Genomic DNA, 21,888 nt, shown 5'->3' with positions numbered 1-21,888 from the left:
AGCTGTTGTTTGTTGTCTAAACTCCTACTGTCTAAAGGTCTTTCGAGATTGACGTTGGACATAATAACTTCGATAACAATTTTTTTCTAAAAGGGAAATTGAAAAATTTTGTTTACTTTCGTGGACGTCTTGGTATATGATTTGTTTTTTATCGGAGGTTTTTCTTCTGAGGAGGCTAATATTGTTGTCTTCAGTTTGTTCAATTCTTTTACTTGTAATTCGGGGCCGGTCATGCTATGTTTTCTTCATTCGTGAATGCATTCTTGTCACAGGTGACTTAACCAAACTCTCAAAATGACTTATTCTTAGTTTAATTGAAGCTATGGTCAACAACGCATACTTCACTCGAAATGAATGTTTTTTAATGCTACAAAATCTTGTAAATAAAAATGCGACGTTTCAGCTATTAGGAAAAAAACCCTCATATTTTATTCGTTCTGTTTTTCCTGGGCCTTTCAAAATTGTTGGAGGTCTTTGAAGCTATTGCTGCTGTTTTCTGTTAATCTTCGAACTACCTTTTTATGGTTGTTTATAAAAATATATATAACTTCTACATTGTCATTTGAAGCCCCTTGGTGAACTTATCCCACGTTCAATGCTACAATAGAGTTCTCCCCCGTCAGTCATTGGAGAGTAATTCCTCCGATCTTTAATTATTAACAGTTTCAATGTTTTTTTGTTTTTGAAACTAAAAATTTTTTTAAGGATGTTGCATCCTTTCGCAAATGATTATCCTGCGATGCGCTGTTTGTTTTTTCATTTATAAATTGCTTTTGTAATTTTTAAACAGCTATCAGACTTTCTCTGCTTTTTTTGAAACTTTTGGGTTTTAATTCGAATAGGAAAAAAGTGGTTATTCAACACAGGATTGACATTGAACGATCAAAATTTATATAGATCAACCAAGTTTTGTAATGATTGTTAAAATTTTTCCATCTTTTTAAGCTAAAGAAAATTGCTCCAAAAAGGCAGCTGAAAATGGCAGTTTTCAGAGTTTAGCTTAAAGAAAAGACCTTTCTGAGTCCCCATTTTCCTTATCTTCGATAGAATGCGTTGTGCTATCGAGCATAGTGATTTACGCCAGGTGAACATCTGGTAATGTAAGCATTTTGTGCAGATATTGAACTCAGACATCATCCTAAGTCTGTATGATGATGTAGTTTGCGTTTTGGTGTAGACTTATCTGCCTCGTTAAAGTAATGGTGCTCAATTTTAGCTAATTATGTGTCATTTAAAATTCCTTATTTTGTAGCACAGCTAAAGAAGCTTTTCCGGAAAATTTTGGGTTGCTTTTTCGTTGTTTTATAGCAGCCTTTCTGTGTTTTTATTTTGGAGAATTAAAAGACACCCATTATTGGGCGTTCTTCCAATACAATTGTATTTTTTGTATGTTTCAGGATAATTTCCATTTCCTGCATTTTTGTTTCCTTTTTCAGATAGATCATTGTCATGGATTTGACTAAGTTCTCCAATTTACCCGGCATTGACACATACAATGCGGATGTGTATGAGTCCTCAGATCTACCGGAGGATGAGCAGGCCGAGAGGATGTTCAAACCAGGTATTAGACCACGAATTCAAAACATTCTTTTATTTAAGCAAGAGGTTTACTCTAAAAAGGTAGTCGAATTCCGCCGGCTCGTATCCAGTCTGATCAAATCGTTATCTTTTGGCAGCATACTTGGAGACCTGACGTACTGGGGAATAAAAGGGAAATGATCCGACATTTCTCTTGATAAATGTAAAATAAATCCGATTTTATCAGACTAGCGCCTTACAAACGATCAAATCATAGAAGCTGGCAATTAATCAATTCAAACGATTAATGAAGGAGTGAACTGTGGGTTTTAACATCTTGAAAAGTCTCGCTACTTGATGTATTTTTAGAAAAAAAAAGAAACCAGTAATTGAGTGCCAAAGTTAAACATGAATGTAGCAAATATTTACATTTTTGGGCAATGAGTTCATTCTTATTGAAACAGGGTGCTCCTGATAGTTTGTCCCCGGTACATTATTCAATTTCATTTTCTACGAAAACTGTTATTTTTTAAAAAAAATATCTCTAAAAAGCCTGCTACAGGTTTTTCTAACTTATCTTGACAGGCATTAGTACGCTTGCGTAAAAACAGTAGCTGAAAATTGTAGACCAAACCGAACAATTGACTGTTTCTACTGTTATTGCATTTTCATTATTAAATGAGTAAGTGATTTTTTTGAGAAAAACTAGTACCAAGAGCGCAACGAGTATGTTTATCTAATTAAAAATGTTCCGGCATAATGCTCGGACATCTCTCTTCCACAAATAAAAGAAACCAGAAAGTTTTTATGCAACGTGTAAAAATTAAAATTGATGAACTTCTGGAAGTGACATATAGGTCACAGTAGAAATTCGAAAATATCAATATCAAGAGATCTTCCAACATATTTCCACTGTATTTTTCGGCAAAATTTTTGGTTAAAAATCACAATCTCAAATTACAGTTCTTTTAAAATGTTATGAGAGGATGCACCTCTCCATAACTTGTGAAAAATAGCAACTAAAATGAAAATGGCATAGAGCGAAATTATAGCTGCGAAGCTGAGCATAGCTATTTAAACGGTGTTCCTGTTTTTTTTATATTTCAAAGATTTTTTTCTGTTTTTTCCAATCAAGTCATAGTTCCTTCTAGATCTAATTTTTGTTATGTCTCTGAAAATTTGAATCGTAGGTCAGGACTTGTCCTGATATGTTTTGTTTTTAATTTCGTCTTCCGACGCTCTTTTTTTCGTTTTATATTTGCTTAGTAAAAAGGTGTCTGTGGAGCGAATTTGAACAAGCCATTTTATTGCTGAAAATTTTTTAACATTTAAAGGCCCGCAAGTTATTTCGGAGCTATTCTGCCAATCTGCCGGTTGTCATAAACTAGATATTCTGTAGTCATTTCAAATTTCGTTTATTAATTGCTCTCAAGCGAAGTTTATAGCAATTATATTAGTTATTGGTCTTTTTAATGCAATTTTTCGTGCAGCCAACTTTTCGTCTGGATAAGACACAAATCATCATGGTGTGTTGGGGGGGGGCAGTTTTTAGGATTACCCCTTACTCCAACCCCCCCCCCCCCCCACCACCACCACCACCACCACCACATGCCCCAACCTCATTCTTTGCATAGCACCGCACACTTGAGATCTCTCCCCAGCGCTCTACAACCGCCTCCCAAAAATGCACCCCGTTTTCTACATTTCCGTCTCCGTTAAGCTGTAGCCAGCCTCTGTGCGCTGCAGTTAGCTACACAAGAAGACAGCCGCTCGCCGATAGTCAAGAGAGCAATTCGCATAACGCTAATCGGAAACAGCAGAAAAAATGAACAATTTAAGATTTGATGATTTTTAGTATATCTATTTTTAAGAACTGATTGCTACAATTGTTCTGCATTAAAACCATTAAACCTCGTGTCTGCATTAAAACTTGAAAAAAGTCCGTTCAACCTTCAGCTCTCTATTTCCAACCAATAAATACCCACTCTGACAGGTGGTTTTCGGTCTTTTGAGAGAAGTCCATCAACCCAATTCGTTCTTTTAAGCAAGAATAGTATTTTCCCCGTATTTTAGAAATATATTGGGGTTCTGTGTGTAATGTTTTAGGTGTTGACAACAGCGAATGTGTGGAACGAATCAATATCTCATTCTCAGACGCACAAAATCAGTTCGCGCACAGCGACGACGCCAAAGATCGAAAAGATGACATTTTCAAGAATCGTCATTTCTCGTTCGGATACTTTCCAAGGTCAGAATATGAAATTATATGCGAACGAAGCATGGAAACACCATCCCAGAAATTTGACCGGCTGAAGACCGAGTTTACGGAATTCATTGCAATGATTGACAAATTGAGCGGTGAGGCTGAGTCGAGTGATAAAGCGCCTCCGAATTCTGTCGAAATGAGAGATAGCGCTAAGATGTTGCTTGAGCAGTTACAAGAGGTGCAGCTGGATAAGATCATTAAGTGCGAAGAAACAGTGCTAGACCCGGAAGGAAGCATTGCGAAAAAATTGACTAATGAGATTACAAAGTTGACAGCGAAATCGGATGCTTCGACTTCCGCTGACCCTAGTAGCAAAGCGAAGTACGAGTTGTTCGTGCCTAGTGATAGTGGCACCAAATCAGCCACGTAAGTTACATCATCTGATTTCTAAATTTGATCGTAAGCGTCTGATTGACTAGACGTACGAGTATTTGTTGAAGTTAATTATGGTATGTATCTCAGTTGGACAATTGAATCTTGGCTAATCAAACAAATAGTCAGTCAAAGTCATTGGGAAGTATGACGATGCTAAATTTTGATTGGTTGAAAAAGACTTTTATAAATTCATACAGCACGCATTTTATTATCTTGAAATTCAGACAGACGATTGTGCTCAGTACAGTTCAGCTGCTTTCCATATTACTTGAATTGAAAAACTTGTAGCAGAAAAAGAGCGTTTTTACCGAACCCGCGCTTCGAATAGCACTTAGCAAAAACTTGCAATTAAAAGCCTTTATTAGAAAGGATATTGCAACGATAACTCTGTCTTCATACAATATAGTACTTGGCACTAGCACCTACATAGCTGCTTCTAAAAAGATAAAAAAGGAAGAAGCAAACAATAAGAAGAGAGTTATCATATGGCGACTGAGATGTTGAACGCTTACTTCTGTTAAAAAGAAAGAAAAATTTGCAACTCATGGAAATAGCCATTAACGGAACAACTTACAATCTTCGAATCATTAGAAAAACAAACACTGGAATCAGCCTTTATTTTATCGCACAAGAAGACAATCAAACCGACATCAAACGGATCCGTATTACAAAAAACTCAGAACTTTACAATTTCTTTCAAAACTACCGAATTCGAGAAATTAACCAAACCACAAGCACAAACCAACTTTACCCATTCAAAATTATTTGAGTATCAACCTCTTTGTTTTGCTAGCAAAGAAAAAAATACAACGCAAGCCACAACAGTCCTTCTATGACACTAATGGAAGGCTATCATCCTAGAAACCCGTTCGTATTCTTCAACGACAAAACAATCGACAGAAAAGTAAGTAAAAAACTTGCAGCGAAGAACAAAAAAGACCAACCAAATAGCCTAAACTGCAAACTCTGTGACACAGCTAAATTGGAGAAGCGCACAAATTGCTCTTTCCACAGAAACACTTCAACAACAAACTGACTAAAAGAAAATGGCAGATCCAAGTCCGCCTCACGTACATCTGAAAAGGTTCTCAGGATTACCAAACGAAAACTGGCCTGAATTTGAAGCACTACTGAGAGCAAGCATTGCTGTATCTAGAATTCCTGAAGCGAACCACCAACGTGCAAGATATCTTCACCTACACTTAGCCGGTAATGCACTCAACTATTACCTTCGACTCGCCGAAAACACAAGAAACGATCTAGACGATTCGCTTGAACAACTACGCAACCGATATGCAGGAGCAGACCAAAGAAGAAACTTTGAGCTCGATCTGCAATCGAGAAAGTTTGATCCAGTGAAAGAACAACCAGATGACTTCCTCACAGATCTGCAACGCCTCGCCAACCTCGCAATTGTGGACGATCCTGCAGCTCACATAGACCGCACTGACGAAAGAACAAGACGAATAAGAGAACAATTTATTCAAGGCATGCCCTTCAAGTACAAGAAAGTGTTGCTGAAAGAGAATGACAACATCACTGTAAACGAACTATGCTCTATCATCAAACGACGAGTCAGAATTGATCAAATAAACCCCGAACCACAATACACCACGGCATTCAATACACTAAACGCATCGGGAAACCCTGCTGTGGCCCAAGCCATAGAAAGCATAATGGCGGCAGGCATAGCATCAATGCAAGTAGCACAGCCACCGCATCAACGCGTGGAGAATACTCAGTACCCTAGCTACAGAAGAGGAAATAACTACAGAGGCTACAACTACAACAGACAAACATACCAGTACAATGGAAACCAAAATGGCCGAGGATACAGTAACAACTACAACAGCAGAGGACGTAACCGTGGAAGCTTTCAGAGAGGTCGAGGAAATTATTCGAGAGGAAGGTCAAACTTCCAACAAAACGACCGAAGTAATGGACGTACCGAAAGATCTCCTACACCAATGAGGACATTTTGCAGAACATGTGCTAGCAATGAGCACACTGCCCGAGATTGTCCAGAACGTCAACCAGCATACCGCGATGGAAATATGCCATTCAATCAGCAATCAAAAAACTAAATAACTTGCATGTTTTTCTACAACATATACCAGATAGCATGACAAACTATAGCGAAAATGTATTTATAATACCTCTACAGTTCGAAACATTAATAATGAAAGCAGTAGCAGACACTGGAGCATTCAGTAGCGCCATGTCAAAGAAACATTTTGATAAAATAAGCAGAAACCTCTACCAAAAACCAGAAAAAACAAATCCTCCTGAAATAAACGTTTCCACAGCTTTCCTACACCAATCACCTATTTTATTTACAGTCCAACTGACATTCAAAATTGGCCACTTACAATTTGAGGAACAGTTCATGGTGTTTGAAACACTTTCCGCTATCCTTCTTGGCTTTCCCTTCTTTGATAAAAATGAGATTATTATTGATGCCCACAACAGACTACTCCAAACACCAGAATTTACTTTTCAGCTAAATCTAATGCACATAAAAGGTAACAACAAACAAAAACGTCTCAACAGCCGAAAAAAATCATGCTCAAAACGAAAACAACCTATACGCTCTCACATGGGGAACAAAAATCCCTGGAACTAATCCCATCGGAGGAAACTGATGCACAAGAACAAATTGGACTCGTAGAGCCTACTGTCAAATTTGAAAAAATGGGCCTTGGTCTAACAAGCACGCTTGACAAACTTACAAAAAACAAAACAACCACCCTACTTGCAATAAATACAACAGAAGTTCCACTTCACATTAGACAAGACTCTCCAGTAGCAACATTCGAAATCATCACACCAGAGCAAGCACGCTACCTGATACCACTTGAACCAAAACTTTTCCCATCAAGCGACTCAAAGAAAACAATAAAGCAAATAGAAAAATCTATAGAGAGAACAGCAAAAGGCGAAATAAATCATATAACAATAAAACACGAAAACGGATTCTGGTTTCCGACCCCAGAAACCAATCCCGACACATCCAAGATGAGTGAAGTTGAAAAACGCATATATGACGAACTTGTTAAATTTAAAAATCTTGAAGCAATTCAACCACTCTCGAGAAACGAAGACAGGAATACTTTTCTTAACGCATTCAAATGGAGCGACAGCGTACTCTCTGACAAAGATAAAGAAAGAACAGAACAGCTTCTAGTCGAATTCAATGACATATTCACAAGGCACCGCCTTGACATTGGCTACACTCCAAATTCTCAGTCAAATTGACACCAGACACAAACAGACCTGTATACTCAAAAACTCAAAGAATTTCAATCCATCTCAAAGACGATTTGCTTGTTGAACTAGCCCTTCTCCAGTACTACGGAGTCATAACAACGCTCCCCTTCAGCCGCTACTCATCTCCAATATTTGCAAAACGGAAGCCAAACGGGAAGCTCAGAATATTAGTAGATCTAAGAAAAATAAACCATCTCATTAGAAACGACTACAACAATAACAACTTCCCGATAGCTACACTAGCAGATGCAGGCACCCACTTAGCCGGCAAGAAACTCTTTTGCAAGATGGATGGCAGCCACGGCTACTTCTCTGTACCAATGGCAGATGAACAATCAGTACAGTTACTGGCCTTCAACTTCGCATCGAGAACATATGCTTTTCAAAGACTAGCCCAAGGACTAAGCAGAAGTGTCAGCGCCTTTAGCTCATTCATGCGTCAAAACCTGGACCCCGTGATAACAGCGGATAAATGCTTTCAGTACGTCGACGACATTGGCATCGGAGCACATGACACAAATGACATGTTGGAAAAACTTCGAGCAGTCTTTACATGCATCCGAGAATCAGGAATGAAACTCGCAACAGACAAATGCGCATTTGGACTCAGAGAAATACAATTCCTTGGTAATACGATAACCTCTGAGGGTCTCACACCAATTACACAGAAGATTACAACTTTTCTGAAAACATTCAGAATGCCGCGAAACCCAAAACAAGTCAAACGAATGATCGGATTTTTTCAATTTTACAAAGCCTTTATCCCTGAACTCGCTGAAAAACTTTTACCGTTCTATCGTCTACTTAAGAAAGACACCAATTTTGTGATAGAAGAAGATCACCAAACTATGCTGGAAAACTCACAAATGATCTAAGAACAGCCTGTGACCTTTCACTCAGATTACCCAAAGTTGACCAGCAATATGTAATAATGGCCGATGCATCCTTTTACGCAGCCGGATACGTACTAATGATAGAAGACTACACAACAAATGATGATAATCAGGAACTGAAAATTTATGCACCCGTCAGTTTTGGATCTAGAATTTTCCACCCAAACCAACTCAAACTTTCGATATATGCGAAAGATTTCCTCGCAGTTCACTTTGCCCTAGACACCTTTGCAAATATTATATGGGGATGTAAAAAACCAATTCTCATTTTGACAGACAACAGATCAGTAACCCGGTTCTTTCAAACAAAAATCATACCGCCAACACTTTGGAATGCTCTCGATCATGTGCTCAGCTTCGACATCATACTGGGACACATACCCGGAAAAGCCAATTTAGCAGCGGACTATCTGTCGAGAATACACATAAACCCGAAAGAAAAGCTCGAGCTAGGCATCAACTCACGCATACCGATGCACGAAATCGAAATCAACACAGCAGCAGATACACCTGACAATTCAATCAGTTATCTGAACAGCTCAGAAAATGACGATACCCCCAAAATTATGAAAACATACTTACTTGAGAGAAAACAAACCAGCGGAGAAGATCCTATGAATGTTCGAGCTGACGTTCAACTGCAAATTCTTGCACCTGCAACGCAACAAATAAACGCCATGCATGAACAAAACCCATTGGATGAATTCGTCACTCACGGGCACGGACCTTTAGACCTGCGTGCCGAACAACAACAAGACAAAGATATCAAACGGGTACTGCTCTGGTTTGAGAGAGGTTCACCGACTACAGGACAATATCTATCCAGTGACCTAAAAAAGTATCTCAGGCAGTTCCCAAGACTATCGATAACAGAAGGCGTCCTTCATCGCAAGTTCTATAACCACACTGGAAACCAATTTATTAAACAATATTGCGTCCCGTCGCACTTACAGAAGGAAGTACTCTACAGAATTCATAACAGTGTTTGGAGTGGGCACAAAGGAGTCTCACTGACAATAGCAGAATTCAGAAAACGATTTTACTTCCCGAACTTCACTGAACGCCTAACAGAATATATCAGAAACTGTCTCACATGCTTGCAAACAAAACCAGCACCAACATCTGCATTGAAACCTCCATTACAACCACTTTCGTCTCTACAAAACTTCCCAGCAGACCTTTTACTAATAGATCTGGTGGGAAAGATGCACCCTTCTCCCTACACGTACATTCTCTCAGGTATTGACGTGTTCTCGAAGTACCTTTTCGCCACACCTCTTATGAAAGGCGACGCAGACATCGTAGCACGAGCCCTTGTCTCAATTTTTCTGAGACACTCCTACATTCCCTCAAGAATCATATGTGACCTTGGTACTGCGTTTACATCCGAACTAATGAGCGAACTAGCAAACCTATTGGAGGTAGAGCTCAAACATTGCACACTGAAACATGCGCAAACCATTGGCTTACTTGAAAGAAACCACGCACCGCTCAAACAAATCTTGAGAATTAACGAAAACCAAACTTCCTCGGACTGGCATAGATACGTTGACATTTCAGTATTAATACACAACACAACATTTGCACCAGCTCTTGGGTGCACGCCATCTGACGTCTTTCACGGCAGAACACCGATAAATCCTTTGGACCTCAGATTTCAGAATACAAAATTATGGGAGTCTCACCCAAAATACGACTGCATTAAAGAGCTACAAGACAAATTTACGGAGCTTTTCTCCAGCGTAAAAGACAACCTTATCTCGTCTTATCTGAAATATAAAAAGTACTATGACAGAAAAGCCAACGCCACACCACTAAAACCCAAATCATACTGCCTGATCCTTGACCCAAAAAGCACAACACAGGTAGCAGTGATGAATAAACAGCAAAGCAGGTGGATACCATTATACAGAGTAGAAAAAGTGCTCACGAATGCAAACTACATTGTACGCAAAACCAACACAAATTACACGCAATGTATCCATCGAATGAGACTTCGACCTGTGAAACCTCAATATCAAGTAGAAGACCTCGAACATGTAGACCCCGAAAACTTTGAAGCAGATCCCACCATACCAGAACAAGAGAGAGAACCACAGCTGTTCGACAACCAAGTCAGGCACCACATTAACTAAGACAACATGCAGCTACCCATAAGAACACCAGATGCCCAGTCAGTTTCTTTCAACTCAAACATCCAAACAGCTAATTTTTCTTCTGAAGACCCGCCAATACAATTTCATGATATGACACACGAACCGACGTTTGACCAAGATGCATTCTTCGTGGAAGGCTCAGTTCCAAGCGCAAACACGCAAGAAACACCAGAATCAATTGATACAGGAGACTACGTCTTCTCAAACAACTCAAACTTCTTACCGTCCGACAGTCGTTTTGGCTCAAATCGACGATACAACCTTCGCAGAAATGATCATCTGGCATTGGCCCGAGAAAACTCGCTATATAACCTCTTGCAACCATCAGAAAAAGCAAAGGAAGAACAGGTAAAAGTCATAACTTACTTCCCACTTGACCACATCCCAGACCCAAACCTGACAATTGATACAACAGAAACTGATCACGATGAGAGCATTGCAGACTCACAAGCGACAAGCGCACAGTTGCGAAACCAGAGTCTCAATGACTTCACGTTCGATTCATCTGAAAATCTTGGCGATCTATTTGGTGACGTTAATAGCCCCGTCTACACGCCCCCAATATTAGACACTACAGGCGAAACCTTATACCGGACCAACTCGATCAACGATATTTACAACAATACAACCTCAAGCGATGATGTCCAACAACCGATATCCGACGAGAACAATGAGCACTCCCTTATAGGAGGCAACATTTCACAAATTGAAAATAACGAGAGCAATAGTGCTATTTCTCAACACTAACCCAAGCACATCTTCACCACTTCCTCAAAGAGTATCCAACAGAGAACTAGCGGACCTTGGCCCAACGCTTCAAAACAGACGAAGAATTGTTCCGCTAACACTTCACCGTCGGGAGATCAACGGAAACCTTCACCAAACTTTTGGCTTCGAAGATGACAGCCAATAGGAATTGAGCACCAATTCTCTATTATACATACACATTAGATACGTCACCAACCAATGAAAACACTCCAAAAAAAATCCTAATTTAAAAGGAAAAAAGATACAGCTCAAATCATTTTCCACAACTCTGTACCTGAAAATCAGTCGCACAAAGACTCTAATTGAATTTCACAAACAAGCCTATTTAGCCAAAATGCTCAATACCGTATTATTTTTACTGCAGCTTTTACCCCTGATAAAAACGAACCAACCATCGGTGGCAACAAAAGATGGAGTATTATTCAACCTTCATCAGAAAATTCTATTGACAGAAAAATTTGTCAAAACTGAAATCCTGGTCCCCTACCCAATATATAACAAAACAGTGGAAGACAAACTGATCAACCTGACAAAAGAGATAGACAAAATGTGGACTTCAGAAAATTATGGATGCCCATTGAACTTCACAAATATGACTGACTCGACAGCAGGCCTCCACTGGATAGCGCAACAAACAATGATAGAAAACCAACAGGCCCAACACGACATTGTAAACCTCAAATTGGAAATGAACACACTACTAAGAGCAATCAGTCAAACTTCTACAACACTGCAAAGACAACCCCGCGGTGCGGCTGCCACAGCAGCAGCAGCCGCAGTGCTTGGAATTGGAATAGGAACAGGCGACAAATTACTATGCTTAATCAAATCAGTGTTTGGAGGATGCGACAAAAGAGTGGCTAGAAACCAGAAAAACATCAGACAAGCAATGGCTTATCTTCAATACCTAACCGATCATGTTGAACAAATAACAATCCAAAACAATGAAAAATTCTATGTTGTATCAGGTGAACTGAAAGCCATCAAAGAAGCCCAGAACGAAATTATAGAGACACAAAACAGGAACTGGGAACTTGCTGAAGGACAATTCAAGGCGTTACGACAAAACGTGCACCACATGAGAAACTGCATCCAATACTTATACGTAAGAGAACAAATCAATCAACATAGTCTTGTACTTAGCAATATTTTTCAAGCAATACTTGCTAACATCAAAACATACCGATCGGCCCTTTATACATTTCGAATCAACATACTGAATGCCTTGACGCCTCTCATGAATCAGCTATTACCAATGTCATTAGTCCCAAGGGAGCAGTTGCATGAAATTCTTACGTTTGTTCATTTGCAACAAAATGGACAACAGGATCGATTATCTCTAGCCGTACCAATCCAAGAGATTCTCTCATACTATGAAACGAAATTAGTCACACAAGTCGAGGCAATTGATGCAGGTCTTATACTTACACTTGCAATTCCAATGGCTTCAAAAAGTACAGTTATGAACGTATTGCATGCCATTCCGATCCCAATGCCGGACGGGGATACGGGTAAAGCTTTAGTTTGGCGACTTGAAGCCAAATACATGGCCGTCTCAGACGACGGAGAAGAACTAGCGTTTATCGATGAAGACGAGCTCGCAAATTGTATCGGATCCCAAAAATACGCAATATGCACCAAAGCCATTCCAACAGAACAGACTTATCAGTCCTTTATGGCTACTTTACTTTACCACGATGACGAGCTACTTGCATTGCAACGCTGTCAACTGGATGTAGTAGAATTGCCGTTGACTGAAAAAGCACGCAATCTCGGCTTCGGTCGTTGGTTAATAACATCGTCCAAAGACGATTATACACTCATCGAAAGCGCTGGTAATGGCAGCAATCCATTGGCAAGAATTGAGCATCCTGGGTGCAGAGTGTGTATCATCACACTGGGATGTGGAAAACAGCTTAGAGGACCAAATGTTCATCTTCGCTCAGACCTCACTGCTTGTGACACAGTACCGGCAATACGGTTAGATTTTCAATTGCCAGATCCAATAAGTACACTCTTTAAACTACTGCCCCCATTGGATGAACTACCAAACTTCTCATCAAGATCTGAGGCACAAATTCAAATTCTTCAGCAAATTCAACCAGAGTTCAAACAAATGGAAACACGGCGAACAAACAGCAAATCAATAGAACAAATGGCCGAACCAATTTTAGAAAGAATAAGAGCATTCAAGCCCGAACTCGAACACCGATTCGAACAGTACATACCATGGAAAATGTCTCTTCTTTTCGGATTTTTATCCTTCTTGATTAGCGTATTACTACATCTAACTTATTCGCATCTTTTACACAAATGGGCAAAACTTCACCGACGTTTCCCTTTCCGAATAACACACGAAGGACGGCGAATAAAAACAAAACCAGTACAAGTTGTCGCATTAAATGACTATGAATACCTACAAGAACATCCAGAACATCCCCTGCACAAATGCTCATTAGTACTACCACTCGAAATTAAAACTGAGTTCGAAAACCAAAACGAAGAAAACATAAATAAACCTCGCACTCCTTACACATTCCTAAGAGACTACATCAGGAGACTAAAACGTAACGAAGAACCAACTATCAAAATTGATCATGTCAACAGGCCTGCCGCACCGAGTCAGCCCATCTATACACATATACCGGAACACCCACCGATATCCCATTACGGAGCTTACCCTCTCAGAACGATCAATACAGGGAACGTTTAAAAAAAAAACCTGACTGGGACTCGAACCCTCAACTTCAGCATGAGAGTGCAGCGCGCTACCAACTGCGCTAAGTGGGACGGCCGCGTGGTCCGTAAAAACAGCTTATAAATCAAAAAAAAAGGAAAAAAAAAGTTAAATTTTTTTTACCCTTCCCCTTTTCTCTACCCCCTTACCCTTACCCTAGCTTACCCTTACACCCCTTTGCCCTTTCCCAGATTTTCCCACATAATGGAAGCACCGGGAACCCGCCGGGATTCGAACCCGGAACCCCAGCTCAACGGCCAGAGATACTAACCACTGAACTAAGTCACTTGTTAAAAGTTATCAATTACATTCACTTCTACTCTGCCGCAAATTAGAAATTCTGTGTTAGCACTGAGCAAGGAAAACAAAATTTAAAAATAAATTTTTTTTAAAAAAAAAAATTATTATTAATGAACAACATTTATAATAGCCCTAAATAAACCAGAGGGACCTATCCTCCATCGGCAAAGTACCCACCATTATATTTGCGAAAACTTAATTCAAAATTTTGATATTACTCGAGTATTTATCCAAAATTTTTATTACTTGCAATTATTCTTTGAGAAAAATCAACAAAGAAAAATTACAGAGCAATTCCCCTTAAACCTCCATTGTTAAAGGCGGGGATTTGCTCCCTACCTTTTTATCCACCGACGAATTTATTTTTATAAAGAATTTATACTGACGCACTAAACAACGGAGTAATAAGATGCAACTCCCGAAGGAAACTTATCAATTATCTGTCAAACCGAGAAAAAGAAGGAAATCCATTAACCCGGAAGGCGAACTGTCCATCAATCACAATGACAGCCTATAATGGAACACTAATCAACCCAACCAGGGATAATTCCCCACAATCCCAATTAATCGAAATGTCAAATTTCCCCCACTTCCCCCGCAACACTATCAATCATTCAAACTACTTTCTGCCTGCTAACTACCAGCAACACTCTTTATTGCTAACTGTTCATTCTCTCAACCTATAACAATTTCTTCGCGGATAGAAACTTGGAAATTATTTCAAACAACTTAAACAATTTTCCTACAACTAAAATTTTACCTTTTGCATTATTTCAAACATTTTATAATGAATCCAGTATATCACTTCAGATTTAAAGTTGAGCCGCGCATCAACACTACATTCAACGGCCAGCCAGCTTATATTACTGAATACAGCATTGCCTTTTTTACAGATCGTGAAGCACTAATCAGTATTAACATGCAACAAGACAATATTGTCAACAATATTTACTCAATTTCTTTTATCCCCCTTACAGTGAATGAGACATCAGCCGTATGGCAAACAATTCTACAATGTATACAATCGGGAAATAATTATATTAATGTGAATTTCTACCTTAACTCAGAAGGAGAACCAGTTGCAGTAGAACCATCGCAACCAACCATTTCTGAAAGTCCCGAAAGCCCTGACCCTACATCAGACCACAATTCAACTGAATTAAATTATATTCCAATTTCTCCCCCATCACCCATTCCATTCTCAGATGACTCCATGTAAATTTCCTCAAACATTTGCATTTATATTCCATTAAAAATCTTATCTTATGTCTTATCCACCAACCCCAACTTTCACCACAATTGACCAATCAGAAGACACCATTCCTTACATCTCTCCAATTCCAACCCAATTTCCACTTTATGCATACTTTCTCACTGATTTTGATATAAAACTTGCAGTCTTTTCTGAATACTTCATATTCCCCTGCAATACCTTATGCTTCTGGATTAACTTCTTGGACAATAATCAAGACAAAAAAATCACTTTGGAACCAGATCATCCAAATTTTCTTACCTTTTTGAATTTCTTACAGAACACCGAAGAAGAATTTTTAGAAGGCGAATTTGACCTGTAATTTTTTTTATAAAAAAACCATATTTACTTATTCTTTCCCTGATATTTACAAATCTCAAAACCTAGCACCTCAACAATTTTGAATTTTCTTAAAAATCATGACAAGCATTTGGGACCAAATCCGAAATTACGTCGGCCCAGAAGACATCGCCCCAAAATTACACACCAGCCACAACATCAACGTTTGCGTAAAAGTCGGAATCCAATATAGGGAATGTTTTTTCAACGAATACGCAATATTACAAAATGGAACCATCGTGATCTGGGCACACTCCCATACAGGCCTTCTCACGAAAAAATGTTTTTTCTACACAACCTGGGAATATTACACCTACGTTTACCATTTCATTACTTCATCCCAAGGTACCCAACTAGCCCACCAATTCTGGGATTTTATTCAAATGGACAATGACGACCCCATTGAGTTCGACCCTGTTGGCATCCGTGTATTCACTTAGACTTGCATAATTTTCTCTAATTTTTATCCGAAATACTTTTTTAAAATCTTTTTTCATGAGTCGCAATTAATTTAATGTAGTACTTATTTTATAAACACCGCAAATTATTCAAATGTAACGCCTCCTCTTCTTATTTTTAATTTCTTACCAATTTAATTTTTTACTTCTGTCCAAAAAAAAATTTTTTTTTACTCGTGAGTCACAACTCGTGAGCACAATGAGCAAGCACCCCTAACATAGCAAACTATTATTAACCAATCTATTCCCAACCATTATCAACAAAAATTAACATCCCACCTTGTTATCACTTCGAAGGGCACGCGATTGAAAGTCAAAATATTAATTGCTTACACTACATACGACTGTGCAAAATAACGACCCAAAAAACTCATGAAACATCATTTTTTTTTCCAAAACAAAACCAAACTAACACAGACAGGACCCTCACTGATTGCTGAGTATCAACAAAAAAAGATCCTTTCAAAACACGTTGAAAGGGCACGGGCTTGAAATAATAAAATCTCAAAAAATTTGAAAAAAAACCCTGGCAGTACAGTTCCAACCCAAAAAAAAAATGTAAATTAAAGTTGAACAACTCACTTATTCCATTGAAGGATCCTTTGGAGGAAGAAACGAATACACAAAATTCTCGTTATCGTTCGATTGCGTTTTCGTTTCCCGTTTCCCACCCCATTTTCTTCGATTACCTCGTTTGTTATTTGTTTTTAAAATTAGACCACTATTAGCAAAACTTTGCACATGCTCAGTCACATCACTAGCACCACCAGTTGATACTTCTCTTTCTTTCGCCCAGTCTAACACTGCCTTTTTATTTTTATTTGATATTACAATTCTTTTTACCAGACCTTTACGTACACCTTAAGCAAACGATCCCAAAGTCCGATCAACAACAACTTGATTCGCTTGATCACTCGCCTCCCAGCCAGTCACCAACGACAAACCTCTTGTAAAAGTTAAAACAGCATGCGCACACAACGAAGGCTGGCACAACACATTATCTTTCGTCGGAATGAAAAACCAAACATCCTTTCCCAAACCACTTGCAGAAGGACCCCTCTTAATTAAATCCATAAAATATTGCGGAGTACCCATAACATTATTAAAATCCCTTGATGTCTGATAACTTCCACAAATCAGAAACAATTTCTCACCACACGGCGTTTTCGAAACACTATCATTACCCCCAATTTCAACATGTGCCGCCGTCCACCACTCATTCCATTGTACCATGGCATCTCTCCTTACACCAGTAAAACCATCAGGCAAAACACCACTCATCAAACCATCCACACAAAACGTCCAACCTATTGAATTACACAAACCAGCATACGACCCAACTTCTTGATACAACCTGCTATCACCACTCTCCAACTCTAATTTACTAACATAATTATACACATCGCCCTGATTTCTACAGCCCCGGAACCCTTCCACTAAACTTTCTTGCAATCCCACAATTTCTTCATTATTTATTGCCAATGGTACCTTTGGCCAACCATTCTCTACAACCAGTCCCCCTTTACCTTCTATAGTTAATTTATTCTTTAAGGAGTTCCAACTATTTATACCCCGCCCATCGACTGTTTCCACTTCTTTCCATCCGAGACTTATTAATTTTTTCCGATCGTAGTACTGATGTTTGAACTCGTTCATTTCGATTAGCAAATCTTGTCTGCCTCGTGTCGTTCTAAACACGATAATTCTGTTTTAAAAAAAATATATTAATGCTAGCCTATGAAATCCTAAATTGTTATAAGTAATTAACGAACCTTTTAGTGTCCATACTTTGATAAAATAGAATATTCCGTTTCTTCGTTATTACAATCGTTTTTGCAAAGCTTCGATAAAAGATCCAATAGTCGATGAGTAACGCCGCTATTAAAGTTTGACCTCTCCGCAGTAAACGTATTCTGAATAACTTGATCAATAGAGCAGTCAATCACACTGTTCTCAATTTACTTTCCTCCAAAACTTCCATTAGTGACTGTCAATTACTGCCATACCGAGGGAATTACTTCCGAAAACTCCATTAGTGACTGTCATTTACTGCCATGCCGAGGGATTTACTTCATTACTTTACTCCCCTCACAACGTGGACAGATCACTACTACATTAATCTTCCTGGGAAAAATGCAAATAAACCCGAAGAGATTATCAAACAACTGTCATACTGATACAAAATCTAATGAACGGCCTCCCACTCTAACCTTACTCAGAAAAAAAAGAAACTATTCATCACTTTATCTATTCAGTCCCACTTTCATTGTTAACAGCGAAGAAAACAGTAGCAGAGAAAATGAACTATCAGCCTGACCCCCCACAACTCTTCTCCTTCGACGGGAGGCTCGCCCTGCTTTTAAAAATGGGCATACCACAGACGCCCATTTACCGCACTTACGTGCAAATTACCTACGTGTGGCAGGGCGAGCCCACGAACCTGGACGTACTCAGAAAAACAGCCCTCATTCCTAGACGAAGCAGCCTTATGCCTCATTTAAGGAGAGTTGTGGGCGGTCAGGAGGCCCTTAATTTACGAATCGAGCCTCATCACTACGTCATCCGACATTTTTAATCTATTTTTATACAACACTGCACGTCTCTATTTTTCTACTGCATGCTTACTACGCCTGCCACGACCAACACGAACATCATTGAAACACTTGGCAAGAATCGAGGACACAAATCTTCAATCCCACCATCACCAACTGGACACATATGGCTCCGATATGGCACGAAACTCACATCCACTTGGCCAACGCGGAATGTAGTATTCTTTTCACAACATACAGCGGTCGCGTTCCCCAGCTCAATTTCTTCGCATACATCAGACGACAAAACAAGAGGCCACAAAAGAGCAAATAGACAGTAAACTTTCAGCATTTTGATCTGGAATACTCAATAAAAACTTAGAACAAACCACTATTGATGTTGCTTTCCATTTATACTTAATTAGCCCAGTAAATCCCTTGACTTTGACAATACCACTAATCAAGACCCACTTGGCACAGCACACTAGGCAACCCTGTTTATAATCATAAGATTAAAGGTTCGAAACCCATCGCCTCCGCTTTTTCTAAAGAGCCGTAATATGACGATGCTAAATTTTGATTGGTTGAAAAAGACTTTTATAAATTCATACAGCACGCATTTTATTATCTTGAAATTCAGACAGACGATTGTGCTCAGTACAGTTCAGCTGCTTTCCATATTACTTGAATTGAAAAACTTGTAGCAGAAAAAGAGCGTTTTTACCGAACCCGCGCTTCGAATAGCACTTAGCAAAAACTTGCAATTAAAAGCCTTTATTAGAAAGGATATTGCAACGATAACTCTGTCTTCATACAATATAGTACTTGGCACTAGCACCTACATAGCTGCTTCTAAAAAGATAAAAAAGGAAGAAGCAAACAATAAGAAGAGAGTTATCATAGGAAGCATATCACTCCTTTGGACATTTCCCGTTCTTCAATTGGTGCCTATCGTATTTTGCAGATTTTTGTAACATAAATCTAATTGGTTTATTCAAGTCTTTCCGCTCACATAACCACACAATCGGTTATGGTCATCTCTCATTTAGTGAAAAAAAAAGAAACCCTTACTCCCCTCCAGTTGGGTGAGAAGGATGCATTTGTTGAAGTTGTACATGACTTTTTAGTATGGCCATAAAATTGATCAAAGAGAAAAGATTAGACAACTGTAGTGACATACCCAAAAGAAACAGGCTCGCAATTTTTCAATGCGTTTTGTTGTAGGTTTTCTCATTCAGCAATTCATGGGGATTTTAGTTGGCAAAGAGAGACGGTTGTCTGGAAATTTATGATAACTTATTTCTTTTTTGTTCCTTTGCTTCTATAGAGAATATTGGAGATAGGAAAATTGCGTTTATCGGTTGTGCTACTTTTTAGACAAATCGATTTGGAGAACAGAGTTGCTGCTCTTGAGAAGTCAGTTGGCTCCCCTTCCAGTGCCTCAATAGCCACGCTGGGCTCAGAACCCAATCTAGTCTCGGCTATTGAGAAACTGGAGGAAAAGGTGACTCTTCTTGACAAACAGAGTCTGGATATGCTCGAGTTCAGACTGCAGTCGTTGCTGGATAAGCTGAAGGACCTGAAATCAAAGCCGGTGCCTTCTGAGAAATTAACCAAGGTATCGAAGAATGTCAGGTGGCATTTTATCTTTTCTTACTTTACCCAAGTAAATGATAAGATAATGATGTCACGAATAGTGGACATAAAAATTGATAAGGTTTTTTTCTTTTTGTTGTGTCTTCACCATCCTTACTGTTACTTTTTGATGATGTTTTAACTCAATCATATTTGGATTTATTCGAGACTTTTTAGGGGGAAATTGTTTTTCTCAATCAACATCAGAATAGATTAATGAAGAGTTTAATGCTTCATAAAAGTCAGCATTCATATGAATTCTAATACATGTATGAATGTCAGACATATAGTAAGCCAATACTGTAAAAATGTTGGTTCCAGGTTGCCGAGATGTTGGAAGTAGCCCAAAAGTGGGACGCAGTAGCAGATAGTCTGCCTCTGGTTGTTGAACGACTGGCAGCCCTGGATCCTCTTCACCAGCAGACCCTACAGTTCAGTCAGGCTTTGAACGCGATTGACAGTTTGCAGCAACAGATCAGCTCATCAAACAAGAGCAACACGACTTCTCTTGAACAGCTGAAAACTAACATGTCCCAAAATATGGAGAATATTCAGTCTAATATCACGTCATTAGAGCAGAGAATTAATAATTTAAAGAGTAGTTGAGGGCTTTGATGGTCAATATTTTTCAGTTCATTCTTATTGTCGAAGGTAATAGAGACACATTTAAATCTTTTTAAAACTGTCTGAAAATTTACTGCATAGAATTTATTTGTCATCGCTTTTGGATAGCCATAACTGATACGTGTAATTAATATATTTAAAGTTTCCACTCTCACGGTGATATGCTTTCTTGTCTCGAAAATTTAATTTTACTATAAACCATTTTTGTAACAAACGGAGCCAAGTAATTTAACTTTCATGCTGATGATTGTTCTCAAAATGCATTAATGCACTGAGGAGTTGTTAAATTTAACATAAACTTTTTAATTGTTCTCAAACGAAGTAGGCAATTATATTAGTTCTGTGGTCTTTTTATGCAATTTTTCGCTTGACCGTTTTTTCGTCTGTCCCATTTGCCTTTTTTATCCTCAAAAACGTGATAAACAGGTACTGCTCTAGTTCTCTTAGAGCCTTAAGCCTTACTATACTCTAAGAAAGCGATTAACCAAAACTGTTTTGAGGAGACAATTTTTAATTGCTCTCGTATAGAAGCAATTATTGTAAACGTGTGTGTCTTTTTTATGCAAAATTTCGAGAGACTTCGAGAGACTTTTAAGCCCTTGACTTTTTGCGTGATCTAAAATTCTCTCTCAATCACAATTTCAAGCAGTTGAACTCAATTGACGGCAATTTAATACTCAAAGTCAAATTAAAAGTGCGGCGAAACTGGTGCCATTTTTCACTTTAAATCTTAATAGTGGTATATATTAAGATTTAAATTGCTCTGTGG

General features: G+C 38.8%; 1 protein-coding gene across 1 annotated transcript; it reads left to right on the top strand.

Moving 5' to 3' along the window:
- Window positions 1-1,410: 1,410 nt before the first annotated feature.
- LOC142339659 (dynactin subunit 2-like) lies at window positions 1,411-21,363 on the top strand. The gene is made up of 4 exons (XM_075389855.1): window positions 1,411-1,561; window positions 3,625-4,150; window positions 20,238-20,478; window positions 20,817-21,363. The coding sequence occupies exons 1-4, from the start codon at window positions 1,450-1,452 to the stop codon at window positions 21,099-21,101; spliced, it is 1,164 nt and encodes a 387-aa protein (XP_075245970.1). The 5' UTR covers window positions 1,411-1,449; the 3' UTR covers window positions 21,102-21,363.
- The last annotated feature ends 525 nt before the right edge of the window (window positions 21,364-21,888 follow it).

The sequence above is a fragment of the Convolutriloba macropyga genome, chromosome 5, assembly GCF_964194025.1.
Source record: "Convolutriloba macropyga chromosome 5, txConMacr16.3, whole genome shotgun sequence".
NCBI classification, from domain to species: Eukaryota; Metazoa; Xenacoelomorpha; order Acoela; family Convolutidae; genus Convolutriloba; species Convolutriloba macropyga.
The sequence above is the reverse complement of the archived record's forward strand: the minus strand, read 5'-3'. Positions and strand labels throughout refer to the sequence as shown.